Source organism: Camelus dromedarius, chromosome 7 (genome assembly GCF_036321535.1).
Source record: "Camelus dromedarius isolate mCamDro1 chromosome 7, mCamDro1.pat, whole genome shotgun sequence".
In the NCBI taxonomy this organism is placed as follows: domain Eukaryota; kingdom Metazoa; phylum Chordata; class Mammalia; order Artiodactyla; family Camelidae; genus Camelus; species Camelus dromedarius.
The window spans coordinates 2,660,380-2,679,137 of NC_087442.1; the positions used below are offsets into that span (position 1 = coordinate 2,660,380).

The following is an 18,758-nucleotide window of genomic DNA, read 5'->3' on the forward strand; positions in this document are numbered from 1 at the left end:
AGCCCAGCCAGGTGGGCCAGGCACGAGGAGGCACCCCTGTCCTCCACACGCACCCGGAGCGTCTCTCTCCAGACCTGCTGGTCCTTTAGGGTGGCACGAGGGCCCCTCCCTGGAGCTGCATTCCCCCCGCACCCCCGAGGGCTGCCATCCTGCGTTCCCCGCCTGCAGTCTCTGTCTCATCCCTGCACCTGGATCACCGAGCATCCGAGGCTGGACAACACTGTGCGCACCTGGCAGAGAAACTTCCCAGAACAGCTGCTCAATGAGCCACCCACACTCCCTGAGGCTACACGGAGGCCCTTGGCACAACTGCTTTTCATTTCCGTGGAGCAGACTTCCCTTATGACTTAAACCCTTCTGCCCCCATTCCTTTAACCTGCAGCGCGAGCTGACAGAATTGGGCGGGAGGCTTCCACAGGGACAGCTGGGAGCTTCTTGAGGGCGGCCACCTCCACACTGGGCGCCCCAGTCAGTTCCCTTTCAGAGAAGAGGCGCCATGACTGACAAGACACTGGAAAGCGTCTGGGTCAGAGGATCCTTAAGCTCCCTTGTGCCCTAACAGTCCACGAGTCTAAAAGCAGCCCCGACAGCCCCGCTGGGGGCCCTCAGTTCCCCGAACTACTCAGCACTTGCTCCGCTGCTCCCATTACCCCTCTGTTTCCTTCTGGTGCTGTTGCTCTCACGAAAACGCGTCATCTCAGCCGGCTGCACCCCAGGACCTGGGGGGCGAGGGCGGGCGGCAAGGCCCACTGGGCCCCCAGAGTCTCCTGCAAACGGAGGACCCTGATTTAAAAAAATAACTGAACAAATTCAAACAGTGTAGCATCTCCTAGGGGTCGTGGCGGGTGCGTGGATATAGAGGTTTGACTTTCTTTGCTTTGGGGTGGAAATGGTGGAAACAGAAGTGAAAAAAAAAATAAATGAGCACAGATGTTAGAAGCTGGGTAGGCACTGTTCTAGGAAACTTCAGCAGTGGGGAGAGACGGGCAAGACGTGGACAACGACACAAACACAGCGAGTTTCGTGTGCGGCTGTGCGGGCCGCTGTGGTTGGGCCTGTTTACCTCCTGTGTGGGGCCACGCGCGTGTATGTGTGCATCAGTGTGTGCGTGTTGTCCGCAGACGTGCCCACGCCAGCCCAGGACTCCTTGTAGAAACTCATCCTTTCAGGGGGGAGGGTAGCTCAGTGGTAGAGCGCGTGCTTGGCATGCCCGAGCTCCTGGGTTCCATCCCCAGGACCTCCATTAACTAACTAACCAACTAACCAACTAACCCTAATCTCTTCCCCCCACCCCTCACAAAACCAACAAAAAGGCAGCCTACTGGGTGGGAGAAGATACTTGCAAACAACGCATCTGAAAAGGGGTTCATGTCCAAAAGCGACCAAGAACTCACACAACACAACCACCAAAAGAAAAAAAACCTCAAAGAAAACCCCCAAAACTCACCCTTTCAAAATTTCCTCCTGTTAAAATAAAATCTCTTCCCCTAATTTCCTCATTTTTTTTTACCCTGTCAGTGAGCAACATAGAATAATTTAAACAAAATTAAGGACATATCCACACCACAGTGAACTATTTTATAACACACTTGAACGCCCTGTGAAGGAGTAGAAATATAATTTGAGGAGCCACGCGAGTGATGCTCTTAATTAACTTTCTTTCTCCTGCCTCGGCCGCCGTGTGGCTAAAGTGGGACAGGATGGGCGTCCCTCTGCAACACCAGCCTCCTGGCCGAGAGCCATTTTCATCCGAAGGCTGAGATGCCCAAGTGGGCTGGGCCTGGTGAGCCAGGGTGGGGGGACCACTTCGGGGAGACAGTTGAACCGAGTCAACCAAATGCTTTATCACCCTCGGGTGGGCCGCTCTCTGAGTCGGGGTGGGGGGCACATCTTGGAGGTAATGCTTCAAGGCCAGACAGCCTTCTGAAAGGCCCTGGAGGCACAGAAATGAAGCTCACAGCAGTTAAACACAAGTGCGGCCAGAGCTCAGGCCCTGCCGGCTTCAGTGCATCAAAAGTGGAGGGAAAGATGGAGATCCCTGAAGGTCCCAGGGTGTGATACCCTCTCCCCACGGCCGGGACACAAACTACCTTAAAATGATTTCCCCCTTCAGCTGTAGCTTTCGTAGCACGACAGGATTAACAGGCATGTTGGATAAATGTTATATTCACTGTTTTTCATTGATTCTAAGACTGGTCTCAGAGACCTGGAGGCTGGAGGCTGGGATCAGGCGCAGGCAGGGCCTGTGGGGGAGGGCCCTTCCTCATCTCCTCCGGCTTCCAGGGGGCCATCAACCCTTGGGGCTCCTGGTCTGCAGACGCGTCATGCTAAGCTCTGCCTCTGTTGTCACGAGGCATCTGCTGCCTCATGTGTGTGTGTGACTCTTTTCCTCTTCTTGTAAGGACACCAGTCATGCGGGATTAAGAGCCTGCCCTACTCCAGAATGACCTCATCTTATTTCATTACATTACAAGCAGCGATCTTATTTCCAAAGTTACAATCTGAAGTACAGGGGAGTTAGGACTTCAGCATATTTGGGGAGACACAGTTCAATCCACAACAGGGACCTAGAGGCAGACCTTTGTTTGTCAGAAAAGCCACTTACGATCCAGGCTGACCCTGTTTGTGGAAGCCAGTGCCATCCTCCCTCCCCCCAAGGACACCCTCCCATATATATCTTACTGGGGCCAAATTTCAAGACACCTCTGGGCCAAGGAAATACAGCCCGAAGTGGGGCCCTGTCATCCCTCCCTGGGTGGTTGTGCCTGTCGCTGGGTGCCCAGGACACATCCCTTTAGAATCTTGTTCACACTGCAGACAAAGTCTCCAAAGCAGACCAGAGAATGAAGAGGGGGCTGTCCAGGTTCCAGGCCCACTAGTGATGACAATTCCTGCAATGAACACACTCAGCTTTCCTCCCTAGCCCTGACATCATGATCCCACAGCAGTGCAGACAGGGTTGGTTAAGAGCATAAACTCAAGCTCAAACTGAGCCTTCCCACTTAACAAACGTGCAACCCAGACCTTCAACATCCACTTCGTCTAGTCCTGAGGCCACCATTCACTGTTTCTTGTACCCAGAAAGTAAATAAATTCTTTTTCCACAGATATATTCAGAGATAAACTTTGGTCATTTTAGCCTATTTTTGCACAGATTGGAAAATTAATAGCCATTATTAACTGACTGCTACATGAATTTATGTTGCCAGTCATCAGAAACCAGAGGGGAAATTTCCCCTCACTACAGGGAACAGGTGAGAACGACAGAAGGCCCCACCTCTGAGGTATGAGGTCACAGCTGAGAGAACAACAGCAACAACAGAAATGTCATCATCAGCATCACTGACCACACTATCCTCACTGACATAAATGTTGTCTGCAACAGACAGTTCCATCATCAGCACCGTCACCACCACCAACCACACCATCAGCACCACCATCATTAACAGCACCATCAACAGCACCACCATCACCACCACCACCACCACCATCATCAACACCACCACCAACACCACCATCACCATCATCAACACCACCATCAACAGCAAAGACAACACCACCTTCATCAACATCAACAACATCAACCATTATCCTAGTTTTACAGATGGGGCAGCCAAGGCACAAGAGGTCACCTCCTCTTGCTTCCTTCTTGATGAAGGCCCTCCTTTGTTACCAGTTACCAACCATCCCCTTTCTGGGCAACTGCAGCACTTACAGTGCTTCCCAATTTGCCACATTCTGCCTTTTATAACTCTCCGTTGGTTGTACATCCTTGACGTAAGTTCCAGAAGCACAGGGACCTGCAGCTTCATGCTCTGACCTGTCCGTGCCCATCCTGTGGGTGAGGGAGCCCGTCTCCAGCAGAGACGCTTGGCAACCCCGCTCCCCTCCTGTGCTCGTCCGCTCCCTTGACCAGCTGTCAATCGTGCAGACTTTGGGCTACTGGGGGCAGGCCTCTCCCTCCTGCTCACGTTTGCACACCCACACACAGCCCCGCACCTGGCACCTCGTGGGCATCAAAGGCAGACTTCTCAAACTGGAGAAGGCACCAGGCACTGGGAGACCACTGGTAACTCAGCCCCCACGCCTGGAGGACGAGGGGCAGATACTTGGGGCTGCAGTGCCCTCTTGTGTCTGGGGCCTCACTGGGGCTCAGGACGCTCAGGTCTGGGGAGCAGATGTCTGAGGAGAGCCATCAGCAAAAAAGTTTGTTTTCCCAGAGCAAAAGTGGTGTCATGGGCACCTGTAGCGATGAAACACTGGTTCTAGTCCTGGCCCTGCCCTAACTAGCCACGTGATGAATGGAGAGTGAATATTCTCATCTGTAAAGTGGGTGGTGGCTTTGCCGGAGGGGAGAGGGGGTGAAGGGCTGACTTTCAGAGCAGCGGTTTTGTTAGGGAGAGCCTCCTGTGTCTGTGACTTCCCCGAGGTCAAGGGCGGGCACAGAGCTGGGGCACTCCCCGGCTTCTCCCTGTCCCCTGCACACATCGTAGGGCAGCTCTGACCCCATGAAGCCACACGCCTGTTACGTGTCCTCCCTGCAAACACGACCCCGCAGGCAGGAACCCTCTCATACTCTGTGTCCCTAGTAGCTGCTCATAACTGAGCTGACCGGATGAGCGGGGTGTCGGTCAGAACCGCCCCAGGGAAGTGCAGGGGTGAAGGGGCAGTCACTGCTGAGAGGTGAACCGGGCAGGTTTTCGCTTTTTCAGTGAGATGGACTGCATTCTACTTTGCAAAGCCTCATGATAAGTTACTCACATCTGTTAAATTTGTGATAAGACACTGCTTTTGTATTTTTGGTAAAGAAATGTCAACATCTCTTGCTAGCGGCTTACTTTACACACAGCTAAGTTCCCTGATGCTCTGTTTTTTTTCCCCAAACTTTTAATTTACTTTTTAATGGCCGTACTGGGGATTGAATCCAGGACCCTGTGCATGCTAAGCGTGTGCTCTACTACTGAGCTACACCCACCTCCTTTGATGCTCTTGAACTGAGAAGACAGAGACCAGCTCCCCGAAGGTCGCGGTCGGAGCGGGGACTCAGATGTAGGTCTGGACATGCAGTTCAAGGAGCTGCAGTGACCAGGCGGCTCCCAGCTCTCTACACGCTTTCTTGTTGTTAAAAGGAAAACTGATTAAAACTTAACAAAAATACAGCCACTCAGACCAAGTGGAAAAGTCTAAACTGAGTTTGTGAGGAATCAGATTTAAAGAGATTTTTTAAAAAAGAAACAATGTTTTGCAACTTTCTAAGCGATTGCTATCTGCTAAATTGAGACCACAGATCACACAGAAACTAGCACGGAAACCAGAGATGGTGCGCGAACGTGGAACTGAAAGGCAACAGGACCCTGCGACCCCAACCCCCCACCTCTCGTTCATAGAAAAGCTGACGTCTCCCTGCCTCCCCGGGTCTCAGAAGAGCAGCTCCAGCAGCTGATGAGGACCAGCCTGCAGGCGCTGGGGGACGGCAAGGGCTCTGACCACCTGTCTCAGCGACTAACTGAGGTCACTCCCCCTTTTCTCTTTCAAACTTTCATGGCTGAACAGAACCTTTGGAGATGGTTTTCTGGGGGGGATGCTGGGTCCACCAGATTGCAGCCATTCTAGCTAAAAGCAACTTTCCTTTTTGTCACCAAGGCTTTGCCCCAGGATCATACCCCTGCCCCTCCCTAGAAACCAGTTACTCTTATCTAAGTCCCCGGAGGCAGCAGCAGAGAAGAAACAAGAACTGGTTAGAACTGACGGAGTCCAGGGTGGTGGAGGATGGGACCTCCAGTGGACCTTGAGCCTCATTATACGATCATCGTCATATATTAGCTGCTAAGTGACCCACCCACCATGACAGCTGACAATCGCCATGACAACCACCAAAAAAGCCCATACAAGGACAGAAAAGCCGGTGCAGGGCTGAGTGGCCCTATCACACCCGGAAGGAGGACAAGATGGCAGAAGCCGCCCACAGAAGCCCACGTGGCCCGACACGGGCAGGAGCCGTCCCTCCCTCCCGTCTCAGCTTACAGTTCCCTGTTCCAGCACTTTTCTTCCATTTCCTCTTCTGAGAAATAAAAGCAGCTTTGCTCTATCCTCTGCTTCGGCTGTGAATTCTTTCCAGGCAGCAGGCGAGGACCCACACTTTGAGGGGCATCCTAATTAGGGGTCTCACTATTGGTTAACAGAACCAACATCCCTACAGCAGTCTTTTCTTATTGTTTTGTTTTTTCAAAGAAAAACTTTTTTCTTTCAAAATTTCTATTCAGCTCTGCCTAAGTTCTCAGTAACTCTAAATCATGGGCACATGGATTACAGAGGGTTTATTCCATAGCTCCAAGGCACTGATGTCAACCAGCGACGGGAGAAAGCTTGAAGGTATCCATGGAAACCACTGGAGAGTCTGGAGAGGGTGTGGAGACAAGGGAACCCTCCTGCTCTGTTGCTGGGAATGCAGTTTGGAGCAGCCGCTATGGAAAACAGCATGAGATGCTTCAAAAAACTAAAACAGACCCATCATATGATCTAGCAATTGCATTCCTGGCCATATGTATATATATGGAGAAAACTCTAATTCAGAAAGATACACGCACCCCAATGTTCATAGCAGCACTATTTATAATAGCCAAGGCATGGAAGCAACCTACATGTCCATCGACAGACGACTGGTCAAAGAAGAGGTGGTATATTTATACAATGGGATACTACTCAGCCAAGAAAGAATAAAACAATGCCACTCGCAGCAACATGGATGGACACAAATGAACTTACTTACAAAACAGAGACTCACGGACATAGAAAACAAACTTACGGTTACGAGGGGAGCAGGGTGGAGGGACAAACTGCTAGCTAACTGCTACATGTAACATAGATAAACAACAAGGCCCTACTGCAGCGCACAGGAAACTATATTCAGTATCTTGTAATAACTGATAGTGAAGAAGAATGTGAAAAAATTACATGTGTCACTGAATCACTATGCTGTACACCAGACGTTAACACAACATCGCAAACCGACTATACTTCAATTAAAAAAAAAACAAAAATAAAATGACACATTGCTTTATTTTGATTGCTTTTGATCCGGTTTCTTCGTTTGCAACATTTCTGTTTTAAAAATATTAAATGTTCATATTTTGACATCTCATAAGCAGACTCTGACGCGTGACGCAGTGACCCCTCGGGGCTGGGCTGGGTCTCCGTGCTGCTTGAATACCTGCCACTGTCCCCTCACGTTGCTGGGGCTCAGTGCGCCGCTGCTTTAGATTCCACGTGTAAGTGGTATCGTGTGATACTTGTCTTTCTCTGTCTGACTTACTTCTCTTAGTGCATCGACTCGACAGATACTCAGGCACTAGCAGGCTGCTGTGCAGAAGCCAGTCACACCTGTCCTGCCTCTGCGGGGCGCTTAGCGCCTGGAAGGGAAAGTTTTGTATCTTGTACAACAGATAAAAGAGGCAAAAAATGCTTTCAGGGCCCCAAGGAGGAAGGAGACGGTGTGATTAGAGAAAGCCCAAAGGTTGGATCTTGGAGGCCGTGTGAGATACTTCACAGGTCTAGGAGGGTCAGCAAAGAGCTTTCTAGGCACTGAAGTAACAGTGGAAAGCTGTAGCCGTTTCTCCCAGCTCTGGCCCTCAAGGGAAGGGCAGCGGTGGTTCTGGAGGTCTGGTTTGAAGTTCATGGATGTCGAAGGTGATTAACAAAGGGCTGTGACCTTCATCTATGCTCCCCAATCTATAGTATGCTCATCTGGTATCCATGGAAACAGCCTCAGTGCCTTCTTGGATTGAGCTGAAGAGCACATGCTACAGCTGTGAACTTTCAATGCTAGTAAGACATTGTTTTTATCTGCTCTGTGTCAGCTCCTCTAACATTTCACTTGGAAACTGGTCGTGCTGCTCTGACCCGGGGGTGGGGCCCTACGGGCCAGGTAGGGTCCATGCGGCCAGACTGTGGGCAGCCTTGGACGCTATTTTAATTTTCTTGGTCATCACGCTTTTCACCAATCACGTTATGTCCCCAGATACCTAGCTTTCACCGCCAACGTGATCCACTTACATGAACTTTTCAAAAATCCATCCATGCTGTTCCATTGATGGTCTCCATCTCAGTGGCCCAGAGGTGCATTCAGTTTTTACTTTTATGCTTCTTCTCCCATTTTACTTAGAAAAGGGAGAAATGCATGTGCCCAGGAAGACATCTGGCAGAGAAACAATCTTTAGGGAATATGGTTGGGTGGCCAGGAGCAGAGAGGGCTGGTCAGAGGGAGGCCCTGAAGGCAGACGGAGGACTTAAGGCTCCTATCACCTGGAGTCAGGGCGACAGCGGTAAAGGAGCTGGGGTTCGGAGCACTGTCTATGGCACAGAATAACATGATTTATTTCTAATGGGCATTTCAGGGAGCGCACTGTCAGGACATGAGCCCTCATTCTGCAGAGGGGTACGCTGGCTCCAGGCACCAGCACAGCTCAACACCTGCTGGTGACGGGGCGGTGTTAACCAGGCAAGCGCTAAGTCCCTTCCCAGCGGACTGGCTGTTGCTAGGGAGCAGCAGGGCTCCCACGGAGGGTCAGCTCGGGAGCTGGCCACGTTTTCCGATGAGCACAGCATCTCCAGAGCATCTGCGCGGCTACGCTCGTGATGCGGTCTCTCCTCAGTCGTGGAACCCGCAACCTCCAAGGGAACAGCTCCGAGTGTCCGAGAGGCTGAACAGCTGTTCTTGCTCATGGACACACAAGTGAGGCTCCAAGGAGTGTCAAGCCTGGTTCCAAACGTTCACCTGGACAAACTCACAATTAAAAGGGCTGCCCGGGTTAATGCCTTGGCAACTTGGATGAAGAGACGTCTGGAGGATTAGGCAGCTTGCAGGACCAGACCGTGTGTTTCCCCTTCCAGACCCTGCTGCTGAGAACTGGTACCACCGCACAGATTTCCTCAGTGATGCAGATGGCTGATTATTGATATTATTTAATGATTATATTCTTTATAATCATAATTAATAATTACTACTATTTTTCTGTCTTTGGGGCTCCTCACTTACCATTGGGTTTATCAGCTATTTGAAATAAACTGAACAGAGGCAGAACGTGTAATTCCTACACTGGGCCAGGATACAGGTGCACCTACTCAGATGTGCGCCGTAGGAGCCAGGGTGAACCAGCGTCACCCCCGGGCCACTCTGGAGGGACGTGCGTCTTTCTGTCCCCCAGTCCAAAAGATTCAGGACAGACAGAGCCGTCCTTCAAACAGGAGTTTTGGGCAACAGCCTTCCCCCAGGAGAAGTCCTGTGGTGCCAGGATGGTAGCTGTTTCTGCTCCTTCCAGTAACAGGGTCTCACGAATGTTCCTTCCTGAGGGCACATTTCCGTTCTCTGAAACGACATGCTGTCCCTTCCATCTCCCCTGACCACAAGGCTTTAGCACGTTAGCTCCCTGTAAGAAAATCCGCTTTACTTCCTTCTGCAGGACAAGGGGAGTTCAGGATGGTCTCAAAGCCCGGATACCTGACATTTCAATCTCATCATGAGGGAGGTATCGGTTTCTTTGAAGGGACGACACCCAGTGTGACAGACACGTGGCACGTGGGCATCCCGCCCTGCCTGCTTTCGGACTCCGGCCCCCAGGACTGCAGAGATCACACTTCCGCGGCGCCAGGCCCCCTGCTTTGCAGGCGTCTGCTGTGGCAGCCCCAGGAAACGTGCTGAAGGTGAGTGCTTCTCTCTTTAAAGGCGAGATTGGGTGTATCCAGGATTGGCTGGCGGGGTCACAGGTGCAGGGGTGAGGAGGCAGGCGTCCGCTGTGGGCGACCCCGGACGGCTGAGTGCCCATCGCAGACATGGGTCCGAGTGAACCCACAGCCATGTCCACGCCGCCCGGGCAACCTCCTGGGAGGGGACCGGGACCCTCGTTCCCTGGCTGAGGAGCAACTTTGGAGGAAGTATGGACATCGTCAGGCAGTCAGAGACAGCAGCACTGCCGTGTGAAGCACAGCTGAGGTCAGGGACGCCATGAGGGCCTACCTGTGGGGAGCACGGAGTGCAGGCAGTCGGAAGTGCGACTCCGGCACCCAGCGTCACAAGAATGTGCTTTTCAGGCTGTAAGAAGCTGGACAAACATCAGGTGCTCATGGCCTTGCCGAGAAGACCAAGGAAGCAGCACGCAAACCAAAAGCCCCTGGTGAATCCTGGGATGTACATGATTTTGTTATGAAAGGTCGCATCGCACTGCAGTCTTCTGGGGGCAGCTGGCTTCGCTGCCAGCCCCTAGAGATCTGGAAAGGAACTGAAACCTCTGCATTAAATGTGTTAAATGAGTTTCCACGAGGCCCTACTGACTGCGGTTCACACGTGCCCCCAATCAAGTCCCCAGTGATCGTCCACAACCCACGCCTTCCAGATACGAACCCCGACACGGAGGGAGGGGCCCCAGCTTCACAGGGGTGGGTGCGAGCAGCGCACACATCTCCGGGTCTTTACTTACCTAGATGTTGTTTTAGTCTGTTTTTAATATAACAGTGTGCAAAAATAATTTATGTATTTTTAAGTGTATTTTTTAAACAAGTTAACAGTAGCTTCCACTGGGACACGGCAGTGGAGAGGCAAAGACCATTCTTTTTTTTTTTCTTTTTGGGGGGGGTAGGTAATTAGGTTTATTATTTATTTTTTTAATGGAGGTACCGGACGCGGAACCCAGGACCTTGAGCACGCAGAGCAGGCCTCACCACTGCGCCACACCTTCCCCAGCAAAGGCCATTCTTTAATAACGACGTTTTCTAACCACGCGCATGTGCTGTTTTTAACTTGTTAAAATCACAACGGAAGTTTTCTTTTTTTGCAAAAATAACTTAAATTCTTAAAAATGACACCTGCATATAAATTCTGTAACTCTCACTCAGAGTAGGCTCTGACATATGAACAGCAAAGTCAATTTTATGTAACTTTAAGTGGTTTTGTATATAATCAAAATTAAGAAGTTAAGAATTATAGAGAAATGCAAAAGTGGCAAACTTTGAGGAACCGCAGAAGAAATGCTCATGACAGATTAGCGGAGAAAGGACCTGGTGCTGAGACTAAATGACACTCTCCCGCGGTGGAGACGGACAACATACACCGCGGCAGAACAGCTGGGCAGGAGGAGGAGGACCATACGGCAAAGAACTGATCAAACAGAAGGACCGACTGCAGGCAGTTGACCTGCCATCGTCAGCCGGGACAGGGGTCCAGCGCTGGGCACAGCGCTGTCAGCTAAGGGGACGGGCTGGATCAGAGGAACTTACCAGAAACCACCAAAATGGAAGGTCCACAGAAAGCAAGAAGATGAGCAGGTTTGGACGGGGCTGTCACCATTCCTAGCTGCCATGATCCCAGCCCTTAACCCAGCCCTTGAGGACTAACGCGATGCGCTTAGGGTGTTTCCACATCTTGGCAATTATAAATAATGTTGCTGTTAGTAGCAGGGTGCGTGTATCTTTTTGAATTAATTCTTATATTGTGGTTAGCTTTACTCCATTGATAACTAAGTTTAAAAAGCTAAAGGTCTAAACATTCTTAGAAACAGTGAACAGAACATATATGTAAATTATATGCGCAGTATACTATGTATTTACATGCAACATACTGTATATGTGCAGTCAAACTGTAACAGTACCTAATAAAACTGAAAAAAAATCAGGTTAAGTGCATTCAGTTTAAGTGATGCGTTCTTATCCTGAGATTATGTCTCCCTCTTATTTTAAGATTATGTATGAATTATGTGCCAATAGTCTTTTTTTTAAAGTTAAGTTATTTTATTAAATCAAAGATTTGGGGGAAAAAGTAAGTACTAACATGATGCGACGGGCTGTCTGCTCTGATTGGCCATTCCCGCTACTCGGCGTCCACCTTGTCCGGGTTACTGGATCCCTGGACGGGAACCCCGGCTCCGCCCACACTGAGTACGCCCACTTCCCTCCCTGACGTCCAAACAATCTTAAATGTGGGAGCGTTCAGACCTCCTCTCCCTAACTCACCAAAGAGCACCGTCAAACTGCTCTCACATTCCCCTCGGCCTAAAAAGGAAGGGCTCCTGCCCTCGCTGCTGCGGTTGTCCGCGGGGCTGAGTGCGGGGACGCAGAGCTGCTGGGGGGGGGGGGGGGCGGGGCGCCGACCCTGGCAGGGGCAAGTGCAGCCAGCAGTCCAGCCGGGCGGAATCATTGCTGTTTCTGAACTGTCGTTCAGCCCCCTTTGCCGTCCCTGATGGCTGCTGCCGCCAGTGCCTGTGGGGGGAACGGGGGTCTGCGGCATCAGGATCTGACTTCCGGGGGGACTAAGGCACTCATCGCTGGAACTGTGTCCAAGTGACAAGCTGGAAGCTGTCAAGGGGGGCAGCTGCTCTCATTTCATCCACTTTGTTGTCTTTGTAAGTTTATGTCTTTCTAGACGATCCCTTTTTTAAAATGGGGTTTTGATTAGGTTTTTGGGGAGGAGGTGGATTTTGACATTCAAGTTACATTAGCCAGAAAACAGGTTACAACGAAAGATTTTTCAAAGAGCAGCTCTGCCGGGAGGAGGGCTGGTCTGTGCTCACGTGTGAGGCAGCAGGCTGAATACCTAAACAGGTTTTGAACGATTCGGAAAATCCCGAGGTGACAGCACCATGATCGGTTAAGGCTCATGTTTCTTGATAAGACGAAGCAGGGGCTGGAGACTCAGACCTTCCCACCCTGAGCTCTGCGGGTCTGCTCCGTTATGGGGGGGCGAGGTGTGCTTGGGGGCGTCCCTCCCACCTGAGGTGGAGATTGCGGTGTCCTCAGCTGTGCAGGTGACCCAGGCTGTCTGTACCCGTTCTTTGCTTCGTTCTCCTTCACAGTGACCACCGAGGACGGTCTCTTCACATGCAGTGTTCGCAGACCACAGCACAAGCAGCTTTACGGATAGAAAACGTCCCCGGACTGGCTGGGGCATAAACATGAAAAGAAATGTTACTCCCGCCTCAGGACGGACGGACACCAGGACGGGAAGTCCGTGCAGTGTTCTCCAGACACACCATCCACGTGGCCTCCCGACGCGGGAGCCGTGTTTGTGTTCAGCGCACGGGACACAGGTGCTTCCTTGCCTGAATCCAGCCTTTCAGCGTCGGCCCAGGGCCAGAGCTCTGTGGAAACTGGGCACAGGGGGCTGCCGTCCTCGGAACGAGGCCGTTCTGACCACATCCAGAGCGAGAAGCCCCGGCTGGACTCACAGGGACCTTCTGGCTGCCTCAGGAGGCGGGGGAGGGGCTTGTCACAGACAAGATGCTGGATTTGTGACAGAGGGCCACACGGAGCATGTGCTAGTGAGGGTCAGTGAGAACCCAAGAACCAGATTCAGTCGTCACCTCCTCGACCGGTGACAGTGTGGCCTTGAAGCCCCCGCTCGCTCTCTGCCTCGTGTTTAAACCCACTTCTGGAACTTGACATCTGCCCTCTTTGACAGACCTTCCGAAAGGTGCCCACGTCCGCGCTCCCAGTCAGCCATTCTTCGATTTTCCCTTCTGTTGCTTATCACGACCTTGCACGTTTTAAAGCCACTTCCTCCTTCTGGAGGTCAGACTTCAGACCTCTGGTTACGCCGCTCCTGTCAGACTGTGGTCTCTGGCCACGTTTTCCCAGTCTCTGTGCCCCAGAAATCTCTGCATCTTCCTAAGCTGTCACTTCAGGAAGGTCCCTGGGGGGCAGCGGGTCTCACCGGCAGAAGAGGAGTCTGGTAAGAAAAGCTGTGTCCGAGGGGGTGGGGCTAAGGCTGCATGTCAGACGCCGCCGGCCCCCAACACACGCCCGCCCCCCACCCGTTACAGGAGAGTGTCCGGGACTGAGCGTGGGGCCAAGCGGGCTGTGCCTTCCCGTCCTGCGACTGTTCAGGATTCTAGCTGACATTGCTGGTGACAGCAGGATGGGGTCTGGAGCTCCTGAATGGTTACCAGAGACGCAGCTCCGATGGGCTTGCTCCTTGCCCGAGACTCGGAGGACGGAACTGCTCCTGGTGTCCGTCCGTCTCCGCCTGCGGCGTGGTTTCATTCCTTGAGGTGATCTCAGCAGATCAAGCCCTTCTTTGAGACATATTTCGTTACAACCATATTTATTATTTTTACCTTTCCGAGGGTTCCCGTCTTATCTTTTCAAGATACGACAAGACGCAACGACATCTCCTTGTGTCCATTACGGGGCGTGGCCTACTGTTCTGCATACGCCCATGGCGTGGTCCAGGACGTTCTGAAGTTTGGGATAAATTATCCATGCCTGGGGCCATGGGGAAATAATTTTCCCCCTGAGTCTTCTTTTACACAATCGCAATTCTTTAATATGCTTAAGGATCCTTGACATTGTTTTCTTACCTTTACAGACGGCCTACGTTCATCACCATGTAAGGTACATTGTTTTAAAAGGAAAATGGAGGCAAACACCGGGATTAAATGGCTTGGCCCACAGGAAGCTGTACACCTTTATAAGAAGTGAAGTATCAGTAACGCGCCCCACGGCAGACGCGGCTCCCGGGAGCCGACCCCTCACCTGCCCTGGGTGGGGGTGCCCCCGCCAGTGCCCCCCAGCAGCGCCCCTGACAGCGCCCCCCCAGCAGCACGGGCCGCCGGGCCCGGCAGCGGCGGCCCAAGGGGAGGCTGAGGCCCGGCCGGCACTCACCTTCGCATGTGAGCAGGAAGAAGTCGGCGCCGGGGCTGAAGGCGGCGTTGAAGTAGGTGCAGTTGTCCACCAGGTCGCAGGAGAGGCACTGCCGGTTGAAGTTGCCCACGGTGTTGGCGCTGCAGGGACGGGGGGACGGTCACCGTGGCCAGACCCGTGTCTCCCAGCTCTGTGTTTCCAGCCACTGGCCGCTCCCCTGCAAAGCTGTCCTGGGGCACCCTTCCCATGGGCTCCCCGGGCTCCCCCGTCTCCCTGCGGACCACCGGAAGCGCCTGGCTCTGTTGTCCCCTCCCCCGAGCCGTCCTGAGCCCCAGTCCCCCCACGGACAGGAGCCCCGAGCACCCGCTTCACGGGAGGTGTTCCAGCCCCAGCCTGGGCCTGGTTGGGGAGACAGTGTGTGCGGCATTACTTCTAGCACGTTCTAGGACCTGAGCCAGCAGTTAGCACTCTGGGGACAGTAGCTGTGTGTCTGGGCCTCTGACCCCCCTCCGAGGGCCGGCTGCCAGGGGAGGACAGGCAGGGAAACACCAGCTGAGCTGGGCTCCGGCTGCTTCCAAAGCCAGAGTCGTGGTGAGAGGAGGTTCTCACTCAGTGGCCAAGAGCAGGAGGGGCCTACTTGAAGCTGCCACCGGGGCCACTCTGAGCAACCATGACTTCACGTCAAGGAGGCCTAACATGTGTTTCTGAAAGTTAAGAGAGACCGAGGTATCTTTCAATAAACCTGGAAGCAGCCCTTGTCCGAGCACTTGGCGTGGGAAGAATTCTAACGTGAAAACTGCCCACGAGAGTGAAGACGTTCCGGGGGGAGAGCTCGGCCCCCTCAGAGTACGCGTCAGCATGGTCTGCCTCAGTCTCCTACTAACGTGGTGATGGGACTGATGGAGTCATCCTGGTGGACGAGCAGTGACGGACAGCCCACAGGGAGAAGCAAAGCTACAACCACGTGGATTTGCTGGGCTTCTCCTGACTCAGCACAGGGACCGGCGGGGGCGGGGGGGCAGTCGTGCACCTGACAGGCCTCCGCCCACCTCCCGGCAGTGGGGGGAGGGGAGACCGGGCGTGGGCCCAGCCCAGACCGCGAGGCCCACGCAGAACAGAGGCCTCTCAGGTGGCCCGTGTGCGTGTGCACAGTAACCAGCCGCCACCTCCTTCCCGTCCAGAAGGCATCGGAGATAACAGGCCGCCCCCTGTCCAGCCGGCCCACCAGCAGAAAGCTCCCGGGGAGAAGCGCACTGCAGACCCCAAACCTTCTCTCACGAGCAGAGCGACTGGGGAGACAGGGCAGGCGACAGCACTGACTCCGAGGAGGGACAGACCCTGGACGCGCCTAGTCCTTCTCCATGACGCAGAGGTCACCCCTCCGCCACCTCGAGATCTGGGAATCCGACCAACGTCCCACATCACGTCAGCCTGGGTTCAGGCCGGCCTGTACCCCAGCCCGCCGGCATGTGCCCGAACTCGACTCCCCTCTGAGAAAAACCCCGCTGGGGGTAACCCCCCACGTCAGTCTGACTGAAGGTGGAAGCCTGTTAGAGCCCCACCTGCTACCATGAGAAGAAAGCAAGCGACGGGGAGAACTCAATTTGACAAAAGCGGAGAAATACAATACAGCCTTAGACGCGGTGGCCTCAGCACGTTTGGCCTTTCCCTCCAGGCCGCGGAGACACCTGTCGAGGTGGGGGTTTTCCCTGCGCCCCCCCCCCGCCCCAGTACTGCCGCGGGGCGGCTGCAGCGCCGAGCCCTCCGTGGGAGGCCGGCGGGCGTACCTGTAGAGCTGGCGCCTCCTCGGCAGGTCCTCCGTGCTGAGGAAGTAGCTGCAGAGACCAGCAGGTGCACAGCAGTCAGGTGGCTTCAGGGCAGGTTTTCATTTTACACACTGACCTTTCCAGGGACGTGCGCTGTTCCCGAGCCCACAATGAGCAACGCCCCCTCCCCGGGGCCAGCTTCACGTGGGCGGGCCGGGCTGGGGATGGCCACACATTCACGGGCCGAGGGACACGCCGCTGCAGACCTCCCCCGGCCCCAGGTGAGCCCGCGTCGCCGGCGGGGCCCTGCTGTGGGGTGGGGTGTGTACACTTGGGCTCGGAGGCCTGGGTTTCTGTATAGGATTAACCTTCTGGCGGGTGAGGACCCGAGAACTCTCGCTACAGGTCCAGACACACAGCCCGATTCCACAACTCGGGTGGGCTGACTCCCACCCCGGACCCTGTGTGCGGAGCCCTGGCTCTGGTCCGTGACCGGGGCTGAACAGCGCCCTGCCTGGACTCCCACCGCCTGAGTTGAATCCCAGAGCCTCCTGTTACTGACCGAACACTTAACTGTTGGTCTGTCTTGGCTTATTTGCCTCTGAAGTGGGGAAGTCATGACCCTGGATCAGGGAGCCGCTGTGAACGAGGCAGCGCTCACCACGAAGCTCCTGCGGGGACCTGCGAAGGCCCGGGGGTCCGCGTGGCCCCACGTGGCCATTAGGACCTGCGGCTCTGGACGTGGGGCTGGCGGGCAGGAACCTAACACAGGTTTTCATGGAGGAACCGGGACGACGTGACCTAGGCTGAGAGGGAAAGGCGAGGCCCTGGGCTTGCCCTGCGAGCACAGGAGGTGGGGCCACTCAGCGGGGGTCTGGGACAGGGCGGGCTCACTCACATCTTATTCCGTGTCTCATCGTAGGACAGGATCCTGGTCACGTCCCAGTCCCCGGACGTGATGGACTGAATGTTGTCATTGCTGCTGTTGGGCTGAAACACACACAGGACACGGAGAGGGAGGACTGGACCCCAGCCTGGCTGCTCAGCCCCGGGGCTTCCGATATTAAGTGTGGGGGAGAGGGTGGGTGCCTGCCCCCACCCCCCGCCCCGCCTGATCCTGTCCTCCGAGCTGGCCTCCATCTGACCACCACCAGGCCGCAGCCCCCTTCTCTGTGCCCATAGAGTCCCACTTGGAGCCCTGGGTCCCAGGAGTCAGCGCCTGGCACGCCGCTGAGATGGCTCCTTTACAATCTGTAAGTCTAATCAGTGGTCGTTACTGTAGGGGGCAGGGAGGGAGGGAGGAGAGGACTGCGGGGGAGTGGATGAAACAGGAATAGAGAGAGTGAAGGAAGGAAAGGGGGAGGGAGGGGGCTGGGTGCACATCTGGGCTCTCGGCCACTCTGCTGTTATTCGCAAGGAGGTCTGGAAACACTTTACTGAGCGCCGCACGTCTGCACACACTGTGTCTCCCTACATGCCTCCCGGAGTAGAGCAACTACGACAATAAGTCATAACAGGAGGAGGAAAGCCCACCGTCTTTGGCAGGAGCGGTGTGATCTGAGAGGGGTGGAGGCGCCAAGGCGGTTCTGAGTGCAGCTGCTCCAGGAGCAGGTGCGAGATGGATGGTGTCCCATCAGGCAAAGGGCCTGAGACACACGCTGTGGGGGGGGTGACCCCAGAATCGGGGGACTCAGGAGAAGGGAGGGCCTGTGGGGAGCCGGACTGGGACCAGGCGGGATAAGCTGGGTGCATGGGGGATCCTGGAGGACAGCGGGGGTCCAAGGGGCTCCTGCGGAGAGGGGCCTTCCGGGTGGGTGGGGCCTGCTTCCCACTGGGCATCTAAGGGGCACTTAGCAAATGCCGGGCACGTGGATGAGTCTGAGGTGGGCCGAATGAAAACATCTAAACACTTTAAATTCTGATTGACGTGATCCCAAATAAGAGAACACAGAAATCTGGGGCCAGCGTGCCGGCTGCAGAACGGGGACCAATGGCAGCCGGTCTGCAAACATTCTCCAAGTCACGTGGCTCAGCGGACTGAAAGCTGAAATATCCGCATCTGAGCCTCTGAGTCCTGGTGACCCCGGTCACTGACCGAGCCAGGGCCGAGTTTCTGTTCGTGCTCCGTCAAAGCCGTTCTATGTGGGCCATTCAGGGAATTTTCCTTTTGAAACTGTCTTGTGGGTCATATTTTGAATATGAATCTTCTACTTTATATCCACAGAATATTTTTGATAACTTCTTAAAAGTAAAATTGTATTCACATGCCCTGATCCCAAAAAGCCTTTGACTGCTTCGACGTGGAACCCACACCGAGGACGAGGGTGGTGCTGACGGGAGGGCCACGGCCCCTCCACCTTCCTCCCA

The 18,758-nt window shown here is 54.1% G+C and overlaps 1 protein-coding gene across 4 annotated transcripts in view; it reads right to left on the reverse strand.

The window, feature by feature from the left end:
• Window positions 1-18,758, reverse strand: part of DPP6 (dipeptidyl peptidase like 6) — an 846,033-nt gene that overhangs the window by 44,616 nt on the left and 782,659 nt on the right. For all 4 annotated transcript variants that reach the window (XM_031455765.2, XM_031455767.2, XM_064487178.1 and 1 more), the window contains exons 14-16: window positions 17,290-17,381; window positions 16,413-16,460; window positions 14,647-14,765 (exon numbers count right to left, since the gene is read on the reverse strand). In XM_031455765.2, the coding sequence (XP_031311625.1) occupies window positions 14,647-14,765; window positions 16,413-16,460; window positions 17,290-17,381 (259 nt within the window). The remainder of the gene's footprint in view (window positions 1-14,646; window positions 14,766-16,412; window positions 16,461-17,289; window positions 17,382-18,758) is intronic.